Raw genomic sequence first — 22956 nt, 5'->3', positions numbered from 1 at the left:
AGTATAAATGCTTTCAGTGAGGTCTATGAGCCCTTCTAGCAAATTACCAAAACTGAGAGTGGTCTTATAGATCCTGAAATTTCAATTGGTGTCAGAGGTGTGGTCGTCTTGAAGACCCCCCTTGCAGTTGGTGTTAGAAGGATGAACTTCTGGACTGCTCCTGGACTTTGTACCTGTACCTCTTTACTTTGTTTAACGTGGCTACTAGAACTTTTAAAAGTATACACGTCTCACATTTGTGGCTTGCATTGTATTTCTTTTGGACAGGGCTGGGATAGAATTGGTGTCTAGCAGGAAAGGTGGAATAAGACAGCATGAGGTACCACAGCTAAATGTAGGGAACAATTATTTAAATGGCTGTTAGTTATTTGTTTGGATTCTAACCATCTGGGTGAAACAGAGTGTTATAGATGTAGTGAGTTTGATCCATGAAAATGTTCAGAAAAAAACTTCAGCGAGTTGCAAGGAAAGTAGTCAAAGAGGCTGCAGTAACTTTATATAAATCCCTCTTTCTGTTTATAAACAAAATACAAAATTATACAAAACAAATAAACAAACTAACTTTTCAAATGAGCCAGAAATTAGGGTTAGTATAAAAAGTGATTACTTGTCACTGCAGCTAAACTGCCTGGTTATTAACCTCACCTCCACCTTTTGCCAGATATGTGAAAGTAGGCAAGTTATCTAATCTTCCTGTGCCTCAATTTAATTCTAAATAATGGTAGAGGTAATACAGTACCTATCTCATGGGATTCTTGTGAGGACTAAATGGTTTACTATAAAACAGGGCTTACAACATTGCTGGCCCACAGTATGCAGGAATAAGTGTATGGGAATTGTTGCTGTCAGGTGTAGGAAGACTTGCATAAATGGTGTCACAATCTACCTGATGATCATCAATTCTCTTCTTTAACTCAGGCCTTACCTCCAGTGAATCATTAAGTACTATTGATTTTGTTGATGAAGGTCTTCCAAATCTGTCTCTTACATTCAGATCTCTCTGCACAGAACTAGATCATGTCTTTCTCTTTGCTTTCCTGGCTCATTTCAAATTTCTTAAATGGTCTTGAAAAGTCCTCCTGTTTCTTCCCCTGTCTTCTTTTCACCAGTAGGATGATTACATAACTATTTTCCATAAAATACTCTGATACATCCCCATAATTTGTACAATAAACACAAAACTACTTAGTTTGGCATCCCAGCCTATCTTTGGCCTCATTATTTCCATTCACTTCCTCACATTTCTATGGGTTGACTCACATTCTTTTAAAAACAACAAGTATTTCTTTTCTTACTAACCCCTCATCTGGGAATATTACTTTTTTTTTTTCCCCAATCCTCCATTTGTCTTCCAATTTGGCCTTCCCTGTCATCAAAATCTGGCCAGAATTCTCTTTCTTGGCTTGTTGTTCCCTTAGCATTTTGTTTACATTGCTATTCTAGCACTTTCACATTGGATTATTTGTCTGCTCTGGATAGATCCCTTTTGTCCTTCCAGGTCCACTTTTCATCCTTCTATAGTCTGCTGTGGGGCTCCAGAATGTTGACCCATATGGAATAAACAGTGGGTTCCCTTGCTCTTTTGCTTTAGGTTGGGTTTAACTAGGTGATAATCACTGGCAGCAAACAAACAAATAAGTAAAATAATAAAAAGTATAAGATTGGAGTGTTTATTTTTCCCTTGCTTCCTTCCTGCTGAATTGCTCTGGGTTGATGCCTCTCTACCAAAGGTCATAACCCCTGTCAAATAGCCCTCTCCAGATAGCTCTGTCTCTGAGGTTCCAGTAACTGCTCCTTCCACTTGCCCTTCAGACTTAGACATGGCAATGACCTTTTGTTCTTAATGGCCCAAGTACTTCCTCTGTTACATTTCTTAAACTCTATGCACACCAACTCTTATAAGTTACACAAGAATGTGTACCATCAGTTTTGTGCTTAGACCCCACGTGACACAGTGCTTACAATGCTCTTTGAGAAAGGAGATTAAATGAGAGAAATTCTAGGTTGAAAGTATTGAATAGGAAATAATTCAGAATATAAATTATGAATTTTATTACTTTTCCTTTTACTGATAAAAGAAATAATTTACATTTTGTTCTTACTCATTTCCTTTTCTTTAAGGCATTTAAAGCATATTTGATATGTTACCTCATTAATTCTGACCAAGATCTATCAGGAATCAGAACAGAGTATTAGCTTGAGACAGGACGTAAAACCTAAATAAGAGATGTGAGGCAGGAAGCAGAAACCAGCATCTCAGTTTAAAGGGGATCAAGGTCTGTATTAAGATACAGGATTTTAAGTACAAATGTAAGAAAAATGACAAATCATCTAAAAAACAGTTAGAACCAGAGAATAGACACAAGAAGAATGCTGACCAAACCTGAGATTATGCATTGTTTTCAAGGATATCTGGGTGTTTGTCACACAGAATGCATTGCATAAATATTTATTGAAAGAATTGGAAATGAAATAATAAAGGAACGCCAGATGAAGAAGTACTTACTGCTCTTCTATTAAGAATCTTTATCCAGCTGTCAGTTCTTACTATGTGCCACTGAAGGTACAGGAAGGGACAGACTCACATTTATTGATTGTTTTAGTGTATCCTAGACATAATCCTGGATACATATAATCCTGAATAAAATTCAAGTAGCAAATATTAAAATTTCAATTTTTATATGGTGATATTGAGGCTCCAAAAGAATGAGCAAGTAGCCCAAAGTGAATAATCTAGAAGCTGGACTTATTTTTCCAAATGCCATGCAAATCTTAAATTGGTGGCAAGTCCATGGCCAATAAGGAAATCTTTTCATTCTTATCCCCAGACTAGTATACACATTTCCAGACATGACTGATTTCAGATAAGCAGGAAATGGAGTGAAATAAGAAAAATGGCTACAGTATATCCTATTATTTTGCTCCTGAATGCTGGTTCCTTTAGGGGTCAAAGGGCAACATAAGATATTTTACTTGGAATTTAGTCTAGAAATCTAAACAAACTCTAGTTTGCTTCCAAACCTGCTGGAAGATGGCTTGGATCATTTCTTGGGTTCTTTGGGTGCTATCATTCCTTTTATTCGCATATTGTTCAAGGAAGACTAGTTCTACCTCTCTGCCAAGGCTAAACCCTTCATCACTTCTCTTGGTTCCATCTTTCTGTAGGCTCTGTTCCACTAAGCAGCCTCTCTTTAACATTTTCACTTTTTCCCACAAGCTGCTTTCTTGTAGCCAACAGGCATCCTTATTTTCCATGTCCCCAAAGAGCTTTATTTTAATCCTGATAATATAATCTCAATTATTTTCATCATAGCCACATTTTGTGAATGATTTCTGCCTATAGTCTTTCTCTACTCAGCTTTTAATCTTAACACCAAAGTAACACAAAACCTGGATTCAAATCCAAATCCAAACTCTAATAGCTATTAGCTGTGTGTCTCGGGTGACTAACTTACTATGCATGAATCTCTAGTTCTTGTTTTGTAAATCAGGAATAATATTACCAACATTCCCTATAGAATTGCTTTTACTAAGTTATACATTAATGTTTCATCTTTAGCTCTTAGTGAGGATAAATAAATTTGCTACTAACCTTAATCTGCTATTACATTTATATCAGGTATGTTATTTGTGACATTGACCATTATTATATACTCAAGCTGCCTTACAAATAGAAAAGTTTAACAAATCAATATGTTTTCCCAAGGCTTTTTTTCTTTTTTTTTTCAGTCATATAACTGATCATTTTTGCTCCCTCTAGGAAGCTCTTATTCCTTATGAGCCAAATTTGGGTCAACTTTACTAACCTAGGATACTATGAAATAGGTAATTATGTTCTAATTTTCTTACTGGTCTCAATAGTGTATGCTATATTTTCCCTATCCTGATTTCTTCTATTCATATTTTTCTACAAGCCACCTGGTGAAACATGTCAGGGTAAGGATTTGTAGATGAAAAATTCAATAGGTAGGTGAGTAGATAGGTAGATCAGTGAGACAAGTATTGTTACTAACTAGTCCTGGTTTTGTTCATACTAACATTTAGACTTGAAATACTATCTTCTGTCATCCAAACCTATGAAAATTATGTCTATCTTGCACAGCCAATCTATTCTACCCTCTACCTACTCTTTTTAACATTTTCTAATCCTTGGACTAGAAGTGCTCTCTTTCTGCTGACCCTCACATCACTTTGTGTGTTCTTCTGTGGCAACATTAATCTTACTCCTCCATGTAATTCAATCTCTGGTTATTCTGGGTCTTTTCTAATTCTCCTGTCCCATGTTGTAAGTTTTTAATGACAAGGGTACATGTTCTAGTCATTTTTATAACCCACAGTGAACTTAGCAGAGCATGTAATTGATATTCAATAAATACTCATTGAATTTTATTAAAATTAATTTGATGTGAACTTAGACTTTAAAGCTACCTCAAAATTTATTCAAACTATGTGTATAACCCAAACATAAATACCATGTATTTTTGAATATTTGGACCAAAAAATAATGTTTTCCTTTTATTAATTTCCCCAAGATTAGACAGAAAAATTTTAAATTCTGGTTTCATAGATGGCCATGTACCAAGCCATATTATATTTACAGCTTTTCTGATCTTTGAATAAATAAATAACATGATTAGTATGGAATAAAGTGAGAGTAACATGGGTGATAGAAAAAAAGAGCATAGTGAGCAAAGTGAGCATAGCCAGACAAAGAGCCAGTACTTTTGTAGGGAGCAGAGTAAACTTTGGAACACAGAGATTGAAATTTAGGCTGTGGAGCTGTATCCATTGTATAATGATCAGAGTAGAGAAAATTGTTGAAAAACTGGGTAAGAAGTAGATTTTTAACTGTTCACAGATGTATTTGTGTTTACTAGGTCAGCATCTAAAAGATGAAAAGAGATGATTCACTGAGGGAGAATGAAGACTTGCAGATGTTGTAAAGGATGTTAAAAGAAAGAGGCGGGGGGGGGCGATTCTGGATTAATTAGAGAAAAGGCAAATTGCCTGAAGCAATTTATTAGAGCAGAATAAATGACCAAAATGAAAAAAATGGAGATTCTTATTAAAAGTGAAGGAAACACCTGGCTGACCTTTCATGCTTTTAAATATTGGCTTCAGATTTCAGACAACCATACTACTGAGTTGGCTGCTTGGGTGTGTGTGTATGCCTCTTCATGTTTGTGGGTCCCCATACATCACAATTAAGTATGCAAAGTCTATAAAATGTGTGCTACAGTGAAATGCTAGGGCTCTATTTACAGAGCTTTCTCTATATAAATAACATAAAGGGTATAATGATACGTGGTTTTTAGAGCTTTGTGGCAGATTTTGTTTTGCAGAAATGGCCATGATATTTCTGGTCCCACATGCTCTTCCAGAATGTTTTCACTCTCCCTTCAAGCAGTAGAGTCCATATTTTCTCCCCTTAAAACTGGAAAGGCCTTTGTGGATGCCTTGTTTGATAAAATATGATAGAAGTGAGACTTTGTGACTCCTTAGGTTAGGTTATAAAACATGATACAGCTTCTGCTTGGCACCCTCTTCTTGGGTTGTGAAACTTTGGAGCCCTGAGCCACCATGATGGAGAGACTATATGCACAGAACACATAGAAAGAGAGAGAGAGAGGAAGAGAGAGAACAAAAGGCCCCACCTAGTCCAGCCCTCGGATGGTTGAGCCTTCAGAGCTCAGGCTCTGGGTGATTTCAGTCCCAGCCACTTGTCTGACTGCAACCTGTAGAGGCCTGAGCAAGAACCACCCAGCTGAGTCCAGAATCATAAAGATAGCGATAAAGTGATTATTGTTTATGCCACTAAGTTTTGGGGTGGTTTTGTGCAGCAATAGATCATCAGAAAGTTTCCCCAAATATATCAGGATGTGTATATCTGACCATCTAGGAAAGTGAACAGGAAAGATACTTGCTCTGGGTCACTTAGTAAATCTCTGTCATTGGTAGGGCTGGGATTAAAATTCAATTTCTGGCTCCTGTTCAGACTTCTGGTCCACTTCAGTTATGAAAGAGGGGAAACACAATACACCCTAACATTCACTGGCATGAAAAGTTATAACAGTTAATGTACTTTAAAGCTAGATTTTTAGAAAGCTCTTTACTGAATAACATAGTGTACTATAGTAGGTGTTCATCAGTTCAGTTTACACCTTATATTAGAATGTTCTCCCAGATTGAAGCATTGTGCTTTAATTGTATTTTTAAAGTCTACTTTGACTGATGTACTTCTTAAAGTAGAGTCTGGAGATATACAAATATCAATATTTTCCTGTTTAGCAGTACACAGAAAAATGAAACAGTACCACAAATATCTGTGAGTAGTCTCACTGCTAATTAGTCATGCTGTAAACAAATAACTCACCCTCATCATTTTAATCATCCTGTATGCAGAAGACTGAATTGGAAATGAAACAACTGGAGAATAGTCCCTGTTTGTAAAGAGTTTGTTATCTAGGTAGAGATGCTAAACAGACACACATGAAGGATAATTCAGAATACATTCAAGCCAAATATAAGCAAACTGTCTTTTGTACTAGCTATATTTAAGTGCTGAGGGAACCAAGAGTAAAGTGGTAGACAGAACTTTTTTCTGAAAAATTATAAAGATTTAGCACACTTAAATATGCTTGCTTAAAACTCAAGTTATGAATTACACATTTCTAAATATTTAAGCATTGAGTGACATGGTGCTAGATTCATTGTCCTTGTTCCTGAAAACTATTAAATTGAACCATATTAAATTGCTGATTTTTGACAGTTTTTACAAAATTGGCTATTTCATGTGGTTCACTCTCATCTGTCAGTTTGGTGAAGATACTGTCCCAGGCTTAGGCACCTAGCCACTGCCAAGGACTTTAGTGATTTGACATATCTTCCAGTCATTCTTTTAAAAAATCCCAATGAGAAGACAAGCAATTTTCTAGAAAATATATACTATATTGTAGTATATCAAAATATCAGCAATCCCATCCACACTGCATTCATAATTTTTAATAGTAGATTACCTGGGGGCATTTATTTTAAAATTTTAATTTCTTCTTTTTAGATTTAAGATAGTCATCAAGCATTTTACTAACTGGGAACCTTAGAATGAAGGATTAAGTTCACAAATGCAACTCAGCCTGTGTCCCCACTGGAGAAAAGCATCACAGGAGAGGTAAAGAATTTATAATAACACTATTTTGCTTCAACAGTCACTTTCTTTGAGGAGCATCAAGTGCCTTACAGTCATTATTTAAATAATCCTCTTGACAAACCTAGGAGGTAGGACAAAAACTTAAAAAGTGTAGGAAATACTTGAATTCCTGTTATGATTAGTTTTTTTAGTAATGGAATCAAACTCATCAGTTAATAGCCAGTCATTGGTTAAAATAATAATTTAAGGAAAGTTTGTAATTTGGGGGCATTTCCAAGGGAAAATCTGACATGAGAAGTTAACATTACCCTGTCATATGTTTCAGAATCTTCTTCTAATCACTGAAACTTTTTTTTTTTTTTTTTCTGCGGTACGCGGGACCCTCACTGCCTCGGCCTCTCCCGTCGCGGAGCACAGGCTCCGGACGCGCAGGCTCAGCGGCCATGGCCCACGGGCCCAGCCGCTCCGCAGCATGTGGGATCCTCCCGGACCGGGGCGTCCCCTGCATCGGCAGGCGGACTCCCAACCACTGCGCCACCAGGGAAGCCCCAGTGAAACTTTTTTTAAAATTGCAGCACAGAACTGATAAAACTTATATTACGCATATAATATATATGCATAACCAGTTTTAGTCTCCTGGTTTATGTTATCTGAAGAGGCTCAGATTCCATCCTGGATCAGGATATTATCCCCACTGCCCAGCCTAAAATTTTTATCCAGAATGTCCTAAGGCTATGTTGCCTTTTCCCTCCAAGGTTTGAGGAGCAAATCAGTGTTTCAAGGAGGCAGCCAACTGGGCAAGATGAGATATAAGGCCATCTGTTGCTAAACTACTCCCAACACATACATTCCCACACACATACTATATATTAAATTACATAGCCACATCCAAAATCATGACCTTTACATGATGTAAGTTAATATGAAAATGGCTGACAAATTATTTTATTCATAAATATCTATTGAGCACTTTTTATTTAACAAGCATTATATTAAGTGCTTAGATATACTGAATCATGATCTATACAAAATTTTGCTAATTTCTTTGGGTATTAGTTTAATAGAGTTTTACCAACTGTCACCCTAACCTTTAGTGGTGCTCCTATAATTTATAATATAGACCAATAACTCATATGAATTTACAGTAAGGTATCTAAATTGCTGGAATATACTATATAACAAATGCATCAAACACTGATATTCTGAGTTTCCTAAATACTTCATTTACAAAGTTTTTTTTGTTTCACAGCATCATTGAAATTCTCAAAACTGATAGGTGAGAGTTTTGGGGTGAGCTAGTTTTTATACTCTGCTTTCTAAGTTTCCCCAGCAATTGTTGAATTTGAAGATGGTCCTTCTCATCTTATATTGTCTTGTACCTACCCATGTTGACCCTGTTCTGGCAGCAATGCTTATACTTCTTACCTTGCAAGAAGCCATCGGCCCTTGGGTTGGCCTGCTTTTCACAATATTGATGTGTGTAGCAAAACTTGCCCATATTTTACCTTTATGGGAGTGTGATGGGTGTGAAAGGGAAACCAAAATTCTTCCACTGATAGAGTATATATTATTTTCTTTCTTCTTTTTTAGAGATTTTCCTCTTTTTTTGGTTTTTGCTTCATGGTCCCCATTCCAAGTGTTAATGATTCTACTCAAGTGTTGAATTCCAGACTCATCTCATTACAGGTCCTGTAATAAAATCTTTAAAAAGACATGTTATCTTACCTAATCCTCAAAACAAGTAGGTATATTAGTCGCAAATGCTCTAGAGCTATGCTGAACATTAGAGTAACCACTAGCCACGTGTGGCTATTGTGCAGATGAAATATGGACAGTTCAGAATGAGGTGTGTTATAAGTGTAAAATACATGCCATAGTTTGAAGACCTAGGATGGAAAAAATATAAATTATGTCATTAATACATTTTTGTATTGATTACATATGGAAATGATAATATTTTGGATACATTGGGCTAACTAAATGATATTATTAGAATAAGTTCACCTATTTCATTTTTCACTTTTTTAATGTGGTTATTAGAACATTTAAAATTAGAAATGTGGTTCACATATTTTTATAGGACATCACTGCTCTAAAATCTGCCAGGCTCTTTCTCTACAGGAAAGAATCTCAGGCTTTTTGCTTATAATTACAAATACTTGAAGATTTTTTTTGGGGTGTGTGTGTGTAAAACTTTCAGCTGCCTTGAACAAGATAAACAGATACCAGGTAGGTTCCTAAAAATTAGAAGTGCAGTTGGCCTTGTACACAAACAAGCTAAAAGGGATAATTAGACCGCAGTAAAAAGACTGAATAAAGTTAAAAAATGAAAGAAAAGAACAGGACTTAGGTAAATTAAATCAATGGAATTATATCAATGTCTAGGATGCTAAAGTGCAACAAGAGAGGAACAACCATGGCTACAGACAGGGAAGGACATGCTGGGGGTAGTGTGGGAATGTTCATAATGGAGGGGCTGTGTTACTGCATGTTACTCTAGGGGTGAGACGATTGGAAGAAAGGTAGGTAGAGCTACTGTAACCAGTTATCTGCTTTGGAATCCCAGATCTTTCTAGTTAGGGTGTGGCTCTGCTCTCAGTCCTCAGAACAATGGTGTGAAACAAACAGTAAATACAGTGAACTCCATCAAACTGGAATGGCCATGTTACTGGACGCATGATCGCAGTGAGAAGTCTCTGGTCTTTATTATTTCTGCTATACCCATGAGGACACTAAGGTTTAGAGCAGTTAAGTCACTTGCTCAAATCACAAAGCCAGGAAGAGACAAAGGTAGATTTTTTTAAGCCAGTTCTACCTGACTTTAAATCTCACTGTTACCTTCTGTGCTTTTCCTCCCCTTTCAAAGAGGATATAGTTCCTGCCTTTAAGTAACTCTTAGACTAGTGAAGAAATATTTAATTTGTTATTTCAAATTACAAATTATTTATTACAACTTGGAATTTATCCTTTTTGGTTAGTTTGCTGTACCTTTAGAGACACAGTTTTGACTCTATTATTTAAAACTCCTGGGAATGTGAAGTGACCTAGTGTAGTTTGTAGGCAGAGAAGTTTGATGTCTTGTCTTTGCACAGCAACAGAAGAGCTTAAGGACGCACCCTTGTGATCACATTGGCCTAGGGAACATTAATGGTGTTTGTGGCTTAGAACAAGATGGTTCTAATTATAGTATTTGGTGTTAATTCTTCAGTTCACCAAAATGATTGCCCCAATAGTGTCTATCTCTTTCTTGCTTTCCCTTCTCCTTTAGATCTGATTTTGCTTTAATCAGATTCTGTTCTCACTTTTCCTGATTTTAATTGTGAAAGACTGAGTCTTATTCATCTCTGCAATATCATTGCTTAGCCCAGTGTCTAGCAGTTAGTTGATGCTTTGCCATCCATTTGTGATGTGAACACATTTCTATGCAGTAAAGATTCAAGAAATAGAAATTGACTATCTTTTAAGGGCTAGGCACGATGCTGGGGATAGAACAGTGCATATTGTTGTATGCCATACTTACAATCTGATGGGAAACAATGACATACTAGTGTGACAAACCCTGCCCTTGTGTAAGCATAGGGTGCTGTGGGAACACCTGGACTGGTAAAAACCTGAAAGATTTCCAGAGGAAGTACTATTTAAGCTGAAACATCAGGGAAGCAGTAAACAAGGAGAAAGGATTAGGGGACTGGTGGAAAAGGAAAGGCATTCCTAGCCGAGAGAACAACAGGTAAAGACATTCTGGACCTGCAATTTTAGTTTGGAGTTTGGTTGGAGGGTATAGTTGGGGGAGGAGGTGAGAGTAAGAGGAGTATTGGGATGGAAAGGATTAAGGAAAAATATTCAATCATTGTTGAAAGAATTATTTTAAAAAGCAATACATCACACAGAGAAATTCACTAAGAATTTCTAAGATGATTCATTTAGAGTACATGTTTTAGACCATTTTGTCTCATGAGCATACTTTATGTAATTAAAAAGAATAAAATGGATTTCAACCTGATAACATTGGAGACCTTATATTCATATACACTTATGCATATGTATTATACATCCACTTCATTATGATTCTATGGTCTATAACATACTTATAATTAGGGATACTTACCTCATGATAAACAGGCTTCATTAGTAGTGGTTCAAGGCGTTATTATTTATTCATCTATAGAGATTATAAATCTTCTATTAATTCATTTTTCAGAAACTATTACTTTACATTTCAGATGCTTTCTGATGGTAGCTTTTAAGTGAAGAAAGCTAAAATCAATTCTACTTCTTAATCAGTTTATAAATTCGGGGGGAGGCAATAGGCTTGAATACGAGGATTGCATGAAGATGCATAATGCACACCAGGTTTTAAGTCTTAGAACTTTGGTAAATATATTGTATTCTTTCATTAGTGCATTTTCAGTCTCAGGTAATCTAGCTTCAAAACAGATATAACATTTTCTGGGGATGTGGCTTATAAGGATCAATGAATTAAATATAGTTTTTAATACTCCAAATAATTTATTAATTATTTATAAAAATTAGAGGTTACAACTATTATCTCAAATCCAGTACTTTTGTGTGTGTGTGTGTGTGTGTGTGTGTGTGTGTGTGGTTGATTCAAAGTGAAGGAATCCTAAGTAGGCATTTAGAATTTTTAAAAAGATGTGAAAATCTGTACATTATTTTATTTGTTAATGGATAAGGTTCATCTATAACACTATGATAATTTTTGAAGCAAACTACTTGTATAGCAGTGTAGTCTTTTCACATTTGTACTTTATAAATCAATGATTCTTTATGTTTCTGAATACAAAAGGATGTCCCAGGATGAATAGCCACAAGAAGGGAGATTCCTCATTTGCATCTCTATTCTCACTATCACAAATAATGCTAATCTTACAGCCTGTACCTGTGTTGTGTACAAATGGAAATTAAAGTGAGCTTAAATTCATATAATTTTCATTTGTGACCTGAATTTTACGGTTAGATTACTAATAAAACATAAGCCATTTATCTTGCCCTGAAAGCTGAAAGGGAAATTAAGAGATTAATCAGAGGACAGAGCAGGATCGGAAACTAGGAGCAAATAGAGTAAGCTCCCTGCCTGGCTTTGTCCCTTCCTCCAAAAATATTTATTAAGCATCTACTATGAATCAAATACTGAAGGGATGAAAGGAGAGAACCGTCACGTTACCACAATCCTTTATTAGTTTTGTGAACTGAAAAACAGATTTCAGTTTTAAAAATTCTTCAACTGTTTGTAGCACATGCAGTTAAATATGCAGTCACGACATCTGAATGTAACTGAGGTTCCGGCATTTCGCCCTTCACTTCAAAAATTATGCTAAAACCACTACAAGAGATTCACCCCCCACGTAGTTTTTTTGGCAATCGAAGTCCTCACGCCAACATTTGTAGTAATTTCAGATTGGCACCCTAGCATTTTTGTTATAACCCAACCCCCTACTCCACTTCCCACCTTAATGCAAGATAAAAAAAAAAAAATAGTGTTACTGGGCGAACAAGGGCAAGGGAGGAAGGGAGGGACGGACGGAAGGGGGGGGGAATGAAATGGATGAAGTAGAGATGCTGTCCTTTTTCCCGTTTGTTTTCGGTTCTCTGCCCTCTTCTCCCCATCTCCCCGCTCGCTGTCAAGTAGCATCACCTCCAAGCTCGGCCCTCGGTCCTTCCCCCTAGCGTCGGAGCCCCGCAGTCGGAGGCTGGCACCTATCTCTTTAAATGACAGCTGTGGCTCGGGTCCCAGTCCCGGGCTTGACGTCAGCGCCGCCTCCCCGGCTGCGAGGAGTAGTTTGCGCCACCGTCCGCGCTCGGGGCTCGCGGCGCGCTCGCAAGCTGCTGGGGCGGCGAGTTTTCTTTGCTCCGGCCCCTCCTCCCGCCCTCCCCGCGGAGAGCCGAGCGGCAGCTTAAGAGCCTCTCGCAAGTCTCTCACACTTCCCCGCCGTCGCCCCCAAAGGAGCAGCCGCTCCTCCTCGCGCCGCCGCCGCCGCCGCCGCGGCGCCCGCAGAGCTCCTCTCCTGCACATCGCTCCCCCGATGGAGCCCGGGCGCCGCCGCCGCCGCCGCTGCCCCGAGCCCTGAACCGGGCCTCCTCGGCCGGAGAAACGTGCCGCCCGGCCCGAGGGCGCATCAGGGGCACGCCGCCGGGGGTGCAGGGCGCGGGTTTCGGGAAGGAGAAAGTGCTGCTCTCCAGGGTCACTTGGCCAGCGGCGGGGGGCACCATGGCTTTGAAGGACACGGGCAGCGGCGGCGGCACCATCCTGCCAATTAGCGAGATGGTCTCCTCGTCCAGCTCGCCCGGCGCGTCGGCAGCCGCCGCCTCGGGGCCCTGCATGCCCTCGCCCTTCCCCGAGGTGGTGGAGCTGAACGTAGGGGGCCAGGTCTATGTGACCAAGCACTCGACGCTGCTCAGCGTCCCGGATAGCACTCTGGCCAGTATGTTCTCGCCCTCTAGCCCCCGGGGCGGCGCCCGACGCCGGGGCGAGCTGCCCAGGGACAGCCGGGCGCGCTTCTTCATCGACCGGGACGGCTTCCTCTTCAGGTACGTGCTGGATTATCTGCGGGACAAGCAGCTCGCGCTGCCGGAGCACTTCCCCGAGAAGGAGCGGCTCCTGCGCGAGGCCGAGTACTTCCAGCTCACCGACCTGGTCAAGCTGCTGTCGCCCAAGGTCACCAAGCAGAACTCGCTCAACGACGAGGGCTGCCAGAGCGACCTGGAGGACAACGTCTCTCAGGGCAGCAGCGAGGCGCTGCTGCGCGGGGCAGCGGCCGCAGCGCCCTCGGGTCCCGGAGCGCACGGGGGTGGCGGCGCACCGGACAAGCGCTCCGGCTTCCTCACGCTCGGCTACCGAGGCTCCTACACCACGGTGCGTGACAACCAGGCGGACGCCAAGTTCCGGCGCGTGGCGCGCATCATGGTGTGCGGACGCATCGCGCTGGCCAAGGAGGTGTTCGGAGACACGCTCAACGAGAGCCGCGACCCTGACCGGCCGCCCGAGAAGTACACGTCCCGCTTCTACCTCAAGTTCACCTACTTGGAGCAGGCGTTCGATCGCCTGTCTGAGGCCGGCTTCCACATGGTGGCGTGTAACTCCTCGGGCACCGCCGCCTTCGTCAACCAGTACCGCGAAGACAGGATCTGGAGCAGCTACACGGAGTACATCTTCTTCCGTAAGTTCGCGGTCTCCGAATTTCCCAGTTGTCCCCGCCCCCTCGCCGACCCGCGGCGGGTTACAGCGCGTCTGGTGTCGTTGTGTGCCTCCCCTATCGCGGCAGACACGATTTATGGTTTCGTGCCTTGCGATCTCCCTTTTGGCTCCTCTCTTCAGCAACTCAGGAGCACGAAATTCCCAAGCAGTCCTCTTTCTTAACTTTATTGATCTTGCCCTCTCGCCCCGCCCAGCTCTTGGAGCCTCTGGACTCCCTTCTACTACCGAGGGCCGGGAAAAGACAGGGGCACAAGGCTGGGCGCGTAGGTCCCCTTCCTTCCTTCTGTCTCCTTGGGACTCCCGGGGGTCAACTTATGTGGGTACCAGTGGTGTCCCTCCAGAGGGCGGGTTGGCATCAAGGTACCGCGGCGCACGCCGGGCTTACCTCCGGTTGGTGCGGGTCGGCGCTGGAGCATTCAATTATGGGTGGCGATTGTGCCTCCAAAGCCCCTCAAGGGCCCGGGGGGAAAGAGATTTCCATTGACCCATAGAAACCTCAGATTTCTCTCGCGCCAGTTGTCTTCTGTAACTGTTAGGAGTTTTGGACAGAGAAGGGTGGAGGGAACGGGCTTTGGTGGTCTGAGTGCTGTCAGAGCTGGATATGAGGAAGGGAAGTGGTGTGTATGCGCCTGTATGTGTGTGCGCGCGTGCGTGTGTGATTGTGTTTCCTTTCTGGGCGCCTCCAGTGCGAATGGGGGATTGAATCCACTTTCCCAGGGGGAATAAATGCAGTGATTTTCTGAACTGAGAGAACGAGGGAATGGATTGGAAAGCATCTGGCGCAATGCTTTTTGTAGTGCACTTCGGCGGGGGGGTGGGGGGGGGTTTCTGTGGGTCAAGTTCAAGAACTCCACCGACTAGCACTGGGGCTTGGGGGATGGGGAACTGGGGCAGGGACAATTCTCAGTGACGTTTATAAAGTGAGGAGGGCCACAACTAGAGAGCTATATGGACAAATGGAAAGCCATCTGGGATGGGAGCAGGAACATCATTTGGCAAGTGTTTTTTCTTTCTCAAGACACAAGAAGATTGAAAACTTGCCTGTAGTGTTAGGGAGAGTAGCATTGACAGCCTATGTATAAGCCCAGCTTTAATTGTATTTATTTATTAAGTAATTCACTAACTGTTTGGGATCCAGGCAATTTTTTGCACTTTATTTTGACTGGGGAAGTGGAAAGGTACCTCTCTTTGCACAGGCGTGAAATTGATTGGAAGTTGCTCATTGTTTGTGTATTCTAGTAACCTTGGAGGTAAGGGTGAGAAAACACAGCACACTTAGTGTTAGATTGTCTTTTTTAATAGTGCTGGTTTTCCTAAGAAAACCATTTCAACAGAGAAGCAAAGAAAGTGTCCATTGAAGTGGTAGATAAAAATCTAATTTTCTTAGAGAAAGACAAATATTATATCACTTATATGTGGAATCTAAAAAATAATACAAATGAATCTATATACAAAACAGAAACAGACTCACAGACATAGAAAAAAAAGGTTATGGTTACCAAAGGGGAAAGGGGGGAGGAATAAATTAGGGGTTTGGGATTAACAGATACAAATTACTATACATAAAATAGATAAGCAACAAGGATTTACTATACAGCACAGGCAACTATATTCAATATCTTGTAATAACCTGTAATGGAAAATAATCTGAAAAAAATATATATATAACTGAATCACTTTTCTGTGCACCTGAGACTAACACAGTAGTATAAATCAATTATATTTCAATAAAAAATCTAATAGGATTTTTTATTTTTAATTATATGAAAGTATTATTTGTTACACAGTAAAAAGATCAATAGTCAGAAAAGTCACCCAAAGGAAGGGACCTTTATTGACACTTCAGACCTTAAACATTTATGTCATTTCAACATAGATATATTGCCAAGCATTTCAGAAGATGAGAGGAAATGAACTTTTGACTTTTTTTAGTGATTTTTAGTGGTTAGTGATTTTTGTTAGAGAAGGTGTAAGTATAAGTGTTCTGCAGTTAAGGTTCTTGAATTTTGGAATCTTTCACAGTTTTGGTCTTTCTTTTTCCCCTAGAAACTTGCGGACTTGAAAATGTCCGTTACTTTGATTATGAAGAAATAATACAGGTTGTCTTTAAATTATGAAAAATGCTCATAAAATAGTGTATTGAAGTTGGAAACTCAGCCAGTTTAAGTCATAAGATGATTTGAGAGATGCTTAGAATTCAGGATATTTCACTTCTGGAGCTAGAAGAAGTGAAAGAAAATAAAATATTTATATTATGAATAATGACTTGCAGAGTATTCACATAACAAATGAGTTCTGAGATTCATTGATAAAAGTCCCAGAAATCTAAGGAAGCAACTCAAAGCCTTTTTCATTGATTATCCTGTGGAGGAAAATACACAATTCCAGATTAAATATGGTTCTTTTGAAGTGGTATTCCAGTTGACCAACCAAATGTGGTTGCCATTTTTTATTTGTGATATAAAATGTATCTTGAACACTGTTATATGTACATTTATTTTATGTTTTGTATAGCTTGCAGCACATTTTCACAAATTATTTTGTATGGGATTCCATTTAACATTGGTGAATGAAAATTCACTGTATTTCCATCCTATTTTGTGAAGGTAATAATGTTAACTATTCAGTGTAGTTATCTTATTTAGCAATCTCTATTTTTAAAAGACTACCAGTGTTATTCATAAAAACAAAATCATTAGATGAACTTGTTTGTCCACCGTTTCAGATGCAGAGAGGACCTTATTATCTTTTATTTCTCCTTTGACACAGTTCTTTCAAAACATTTTTTTTTAATGTATAACATGTATCAGTCATTTTAACACCTTTTAAAGGTGAACTTAGTAGATTGAAGCTGCTCTGAAAAGTGTAGAATTGGTTTATACACTTGAAAATCAATTTCAACTCTTCAATCCCCCCGCCCCTGCACCATCTTCACCCCAGAGTTTCTGTAGAGATAGGAGGAGAGTGGCAAATGGTTCAGTAATCCCAGACACTGCTATTTGCCAAATGAGTGATCTTGACTAAATTATTTGTTTCCTCACCTGTGCAATGGAGATTATTATAGTACAAATTTTATAGAATTTGAGAATACATGTAAAGTGCTTAGACCAGTGCTTGACCTATAATAAAAGCTTAAAAAATGTTAGCTCTTACAATTATAGTAAAGACTTTTTCTTGTCAGTATTAAATTTAAATTTTGTTTTTAGTAAGTATAGTTGATTTACTTATAAATTTAATTAGAAAATTATTTTTCAATTAAATGATAGCATAATAAACTTTCAGAAGTTTGAAACTACCAATTTAATAACCCAATTCTTCCCTGGAACTTGGATTTTTTCAGACCAAGTTCGAGTCACCTAGGTTTGCCAATCACACTCCAGTTAGTTCTTTTGGATCAACTCCAACAGAACCCTTTTCTGATTCAGGGCCAAGAAGTGTTTTAATACTCTCCATTAGGAGTTGAAAGTTTGGCAATATTTTCTCACAGACATTGAGCTAGATTCATATCTCCTTAAGTACTTGTATCCACATCACTGGATTCTAATATTCAAGGTTATATGCAGGCTATTAAAGATTTAATATCAGCTTCATTTGGCTACATGGACACTGATCTATTATCAGTAATAACTCATAGTTTTATCAAGATTTTAGACTGCAACATATACTAGTACTATTAAATTCCATATTACTCTACTAGTACTGAAGAAGGGTTGTCCTTTCTTGAAGGAAAACAGTAATTTATTGTGCTTTCTGTATTTTGGGGGGTGTCTGTTAAGTGTAATTGTGGCTCTTTTTAGCAATATCTCAGAGACGAAAAAAGGCATTTTGTGTTGGCATTGTATTACATAGACAATAGCTATCTGCTTGAAATGTGATATGTAGACTACCCATAATTAAAATGAGCATTATATATATATATATATATATATATATATATATATATATATATATCCTTTATTTCTCATAAACAGTGTGTTTACAGAAAGGTAGTACTGATTCACCGCTATCCTCTTATAGTGCTTTGAGTTTTGCATTCTGTGTTGGTTGAATATGTGGTGTGAAAGTATACATTTCTCTAGGTGCATTTGATATTCCTTAAATTTGGTACAGCCTTTTTTGTTGTGATGTGTGAGAGTGCCAGATATAGGACCTAATGTTATTACTGAACTGGACTGTGAATTCTAATCTGTCTTAATGGATTTTTATATACACTCTTTCAAATATATTCTGATTTATTTCACTGTGTTGGGTTGAAGAAAGCTAGCTGAGTTGAAAATATTCAAACAGCTATTCAAACCTACGTTAGCACTCCTGTTGCATTAAAAGCTTTCTAAGAAACGTCTTTAAAAAGTAATTCTATTTAGATGCATACCTTTACAATTATATATTATTTTCTAGTCCAAAAATACTTCTACTTTTATTAACAAACACTGTTTTATGGAAAATAACTTTGTTCCTTCTTATTTTTTTTTTTAAAGTTGGTTCTTTTCTTCTTGGAGACTCACTAGTCATTTTTATAATTATCATGGAAAAATTTCTTCTGCAACCACGTGGCTGAACGACTTTTGAATGGACGGGGAATAGATAACTTTGTAAAACACCAAGATTCTTATTTCATGCAAATACAATATTTGCAGTTATAAAGCAGATAGAAAATGACAAAAACCTTGGAGTGCAAAATGTTTGGAAGCCATGCCATGGCATTGGTTACTGTTTAAGGACATTAAACTTTTATGTCTGGCATAGTGCTGTCTCTAAATTTGATCTTTTAAAATAGTGTTATGGCTTTAGTTTTCTCTGCCACCCTTTCTACAGCTTTGTGTGGGTCAATCCTTAAGCATATAATAAAGCAAAAAGACAATGGCACTACAAGCCTTATTTAGCAACTTCTTTCTCTTTTGTAGCTTAGAGTAGAAGAACTCACAATGAGTGTGTTTGTGTGCCTTAGTTAAAAAGAAAAAAAATCTCTTTGGAAAAAGAGAAATAATATGTATGAAATTAGCAACAATTATTATTTATTCTATTGTTATAAGTTATTGGGTCAATTAGTTTAAAATGTGAAAATGATTGTCAACTTATTCAAATGCAGCCCGTTTTTGATAATGGAAGTAATATGTGCAGTTTTAGGAATTTTATAAAAGAGAAGTAAAATTTTAAAAAATTGCCATCAGTAACTGCTAATAAAATCTTGACTCATTTCCTTCCAGTCTTTGTTCTAAGCCTGTGAAGATGACAGACAAACTTTTTGAAAGTTATGGTGATACTATGTAGATGGTTTATTTTCCATCTTTACTTTATTTTGCTTTATACATTTAATGCAGTTATACATTTAGTGACATTTCCCACAAGACATTGAATTTTTTAATTGACATCTTAGATAAAAGTATAATACATGTCCTTTGCCACAGACAGTATTATAAATAAGTATTGGTGTTGAATATTTTCCCTGTAAGCTTAGAAAAGAGTTGATTTTTTTCAAAGCACAGTATGTGTAATAAAAAGAACATTTACTATGTACCTAGTTTTGTGATAAATGTTTTATAGCCATTACTTTTACTTTATTTATTTATTTATTTATTTATTTATTTTGCGGTACACGGGCCTCTCACCTCTGTGGCCTCTCCCGTTGCGGAGCACAGGCTCCAGACGCGCAGGCTCAGCAGCCATGGCTCACGGGCCCAGCCGCTCTGCGGCATGTGGGATCTTCCTGGACCGGGGCACGAACCCGCGTCCCCTGCATCGGCAGGCGTACTCTCAACCACTGCTCCACCAGGGAAGCCCTACTTTTACTTTTTTAACATTCCATTAGCTTGGAATTAGTTCCCTAATACTTTAGTTAGGAAACTATGATTTGGAGAGCTTAAGTTAACATCCTTAGGTCATAGAGCTGGTATGCGGCTGAGCTGGAACTAGAATAGTTCTGCCTTACTGTGAAGCCCTTACTCTTGAATATTTAAAAGTAAGGCCTGTTTCATGCAATCAATTTTGCAAATATATTTCAATGTCTACTGAGTACCTAGAACTTAGCTCTCTAAGCAAAAATGGGTAGTGTGAGCTGTATATGAATGGACCTAATTTTTCTTAATCTATTTTAAATTTCCTTAAGAATACAGTAAATGCAGTTGACCCTTGAACAACTGGGAGGGTCTATCTATAAGCAGATTTTTTTTTCGAATAATACGTATTGAGGTTGGTTGAATCTGAGGATGTAGAACCTCCAATACAAGGACCAACTGTAAAGTTATAAGCAGATTTTCTACTGAGCAGGGTTGGGCAACCCCTAGCCCCCACATTGTTCAAGAGTCAATTGTATACGTTTTATGTCTTTACTTGATGAAAGGGTTAACTTTGAACGATTAAGGCTACCACATTCATGGATATTTTTAAAATTAAAGAAAATAAATCATTTGACTCAGTTTACCACTCTTTTGGGGGAACAAGTAGTATCTATAGGTTTGATAGACTGACCAAATTTAAACAGTGTTAAGGTAGTCTTCTGCAGAAAATTCATTTTACCTTGTGTGATATAACACGTTTTATGTATGTTCTTAGAAGGTGACAAAGTGAAGAAGGTATTTTGGTTGAAATCAATTTTGTTAATTATGTATAGTTTATTGGCCCTAAATATTGGTTAATGCCTTTAAATTATATACTTGCTATAATTAGGTCCAAAAAAGTATCAAATATCTCCTGGGTATTGGGATTATTGGCTTTTGTTGTTCTTGAAGGTTTAAAGTATTGTGGAAGTATATCTATACATTTGAAGTAATTGGAAAGTAGTGTTTTAGGTAACCGTTCAATCTATGTTTCATTACAGTTATCATTTTTAAAGCCTCCTTTGAATTAACTTCAGGGTATTGTCAGCACTTAGCAGCCACAATCCTGCAAGACAAGCTGGCAGCTTCTCTAATGGAGATGATTCTAAAAGGTTTTGCGAGGACTTACCTAAAGATGAGAATAACTTTATTCACAGGTTTTCAAATTCACTCCCATAGGTAAGTTAGTTAAGTTAACTAACTTAAGTTAGTTAAGTTCTAAGGGTACTGGTGAACCTCCAGCTGCTGACTTGAATCTAAGGTGTCCTGTGCCTAGCATCTGTATACTTCTCATCATTCATTTCTGCGAGGGAGCATGTCATGAAACCTAATTATCCTGTAAGGTTAGTTGTATTTTGCACTTTCAAAAGCAAAATATGTGAGTATTTTATACTGAGTTTATACTGTTTACAAGTTTATTTCTTAACTCATTGGTTTTTTAGTGCACCAGCGGTACCATAGTCATGTCGTAACTGAGTGACCTCTTGCTGTAGAATCCTTCTGCATTTAACTTCCACACTTCCCTGTCTCTTCCTAGTACACTACGTATAAGGCCTTCATTGCACTTCCTAAGCATGTAACTATCTCTCTCTTTTTTCTTTCCTGTTGTATCCTATTTTTTCCTAGCTTTATTGAGATATAATTGACATATAACATTTTGTAAGTTAACATGTTGATTTGATACAGATGTATATTGCAATTTGATTACCACTATAGTGTTAGCTAACACTTCCATCTCCTCACATAATTACTAGTTCTTTTTTTGTGGTGGGAACATTTAAGATCTACTCTCTTAGCAACTTTCAAGTATATAGCACAGTATTTTTGGCTATAATCACAATGCGGTGAGTTAGATCCCCAGAACTGATTCATCTGGTAACTGGAAGTTTGTACCCTTTGACCAACATCTCCTCATTTCCTCCACACCCTTCAGCCCGCTGGTAACTACCATTTTACTCTGTTTCTATGAGTTCGGCTTTTTTTAAGATTCCACTTATAAGCGATATCATACAGCATTTGTCTTTCTCTGTCTGACTTTTTTTTTCACCAGCATACTGCCCCATGGTCCATCCATCTTCTTCCTTCTTTATTATGGCTGACTATTAGTCCATTGTATATATACACCACATCTTTAGTCATTCATTTGCTGACAGACACTTGGGTTGTTTCCATATCTTGGCTATTGTGGATAATGCTGCAATAAACATGGGAGTACAGATATCTTTTAGACATCCTGTTTTTATTTCCTTTGGATATACATCCAGAAGTGGGATTGCTGGATCATATAATTGTCTCTTTTCATATTGACCTTCCACAATGGCCTACTTTCTCCTTGAGAGTTGGCACCAAGTCTCACTTTTGTCTTTTCATCCCCCAGTGCAGTGGCTACTGTCACATTAAGAACTCAGTAAATATTTCTTTTTTGAATGAAAGTATAAATTAACAAATGAACCAGTGATGTTGCAGGTTCTACCAACGTAGTTATTGAGTTGAGATTTAGTTTCACTTCAATTTAAATTGCACCTATTGAGCAATTACCAGGCTATAGCTTGGGACAAGACATGCCAATGTGAATGACAGAGACCTTGCATTTAAGGTGATCACAGTAAGCTTTATGTAATATTGAATTATGTTATAGAGGGGTTATTTGGTGTATTAACAAGAGACAGAGTAATGGCATGAGAGGCTGTTACACAGGCAACTATAAAGAATGAAAATAACTGAAATGTTAACTAAAACACAGGACAGCTTCAAATAATGTTATAAATGAAGTTGTT

At 38.4% G+C, this 22956-nt stretch overlaps 1 protein-coding gene across 1 annotated transcript in view; it reads left to right on the top strand.

Annotated features, from left to right (window-relative positions):
- The first annotated feature begins 13275 nt into the window (after positions 1 to 13275).
- Positions 13276 to 22956, top strand: part of KCTD8 (potassium channel tetramerization domain containing 8) — a 268239-nt gene continuing 258558 nt past the window's right edge. Inside the window, exon 1 of the mRNA XM_082611035.1 lies at positions 13276 to 14325. Coding sequence (XP_082467161.1) covers positions 13377 to 14325 — 949 coding nt within the window. The 5' untranslated portion in view covers positions 13276 to 13376. The remainder of the gene's footprint in view (positions 14326 to 22956) is intronic.

Source organism: Mesoplodon mirus (assembly GCF_964341445.2).
Source record: "Mesoplodon mirus genome assembly, chromosome: 2".
NCBI lineage: Eukaryota > Metazoa > Chordata > Mammalia > Artiodactyla > Ziphiidae > Mesoplodon > Mesoplodon mirus.
Note: the sequence above shows the minus strand (reverse complement) of the source record. Positions and strands in the feature narration are given on the sequence as shown.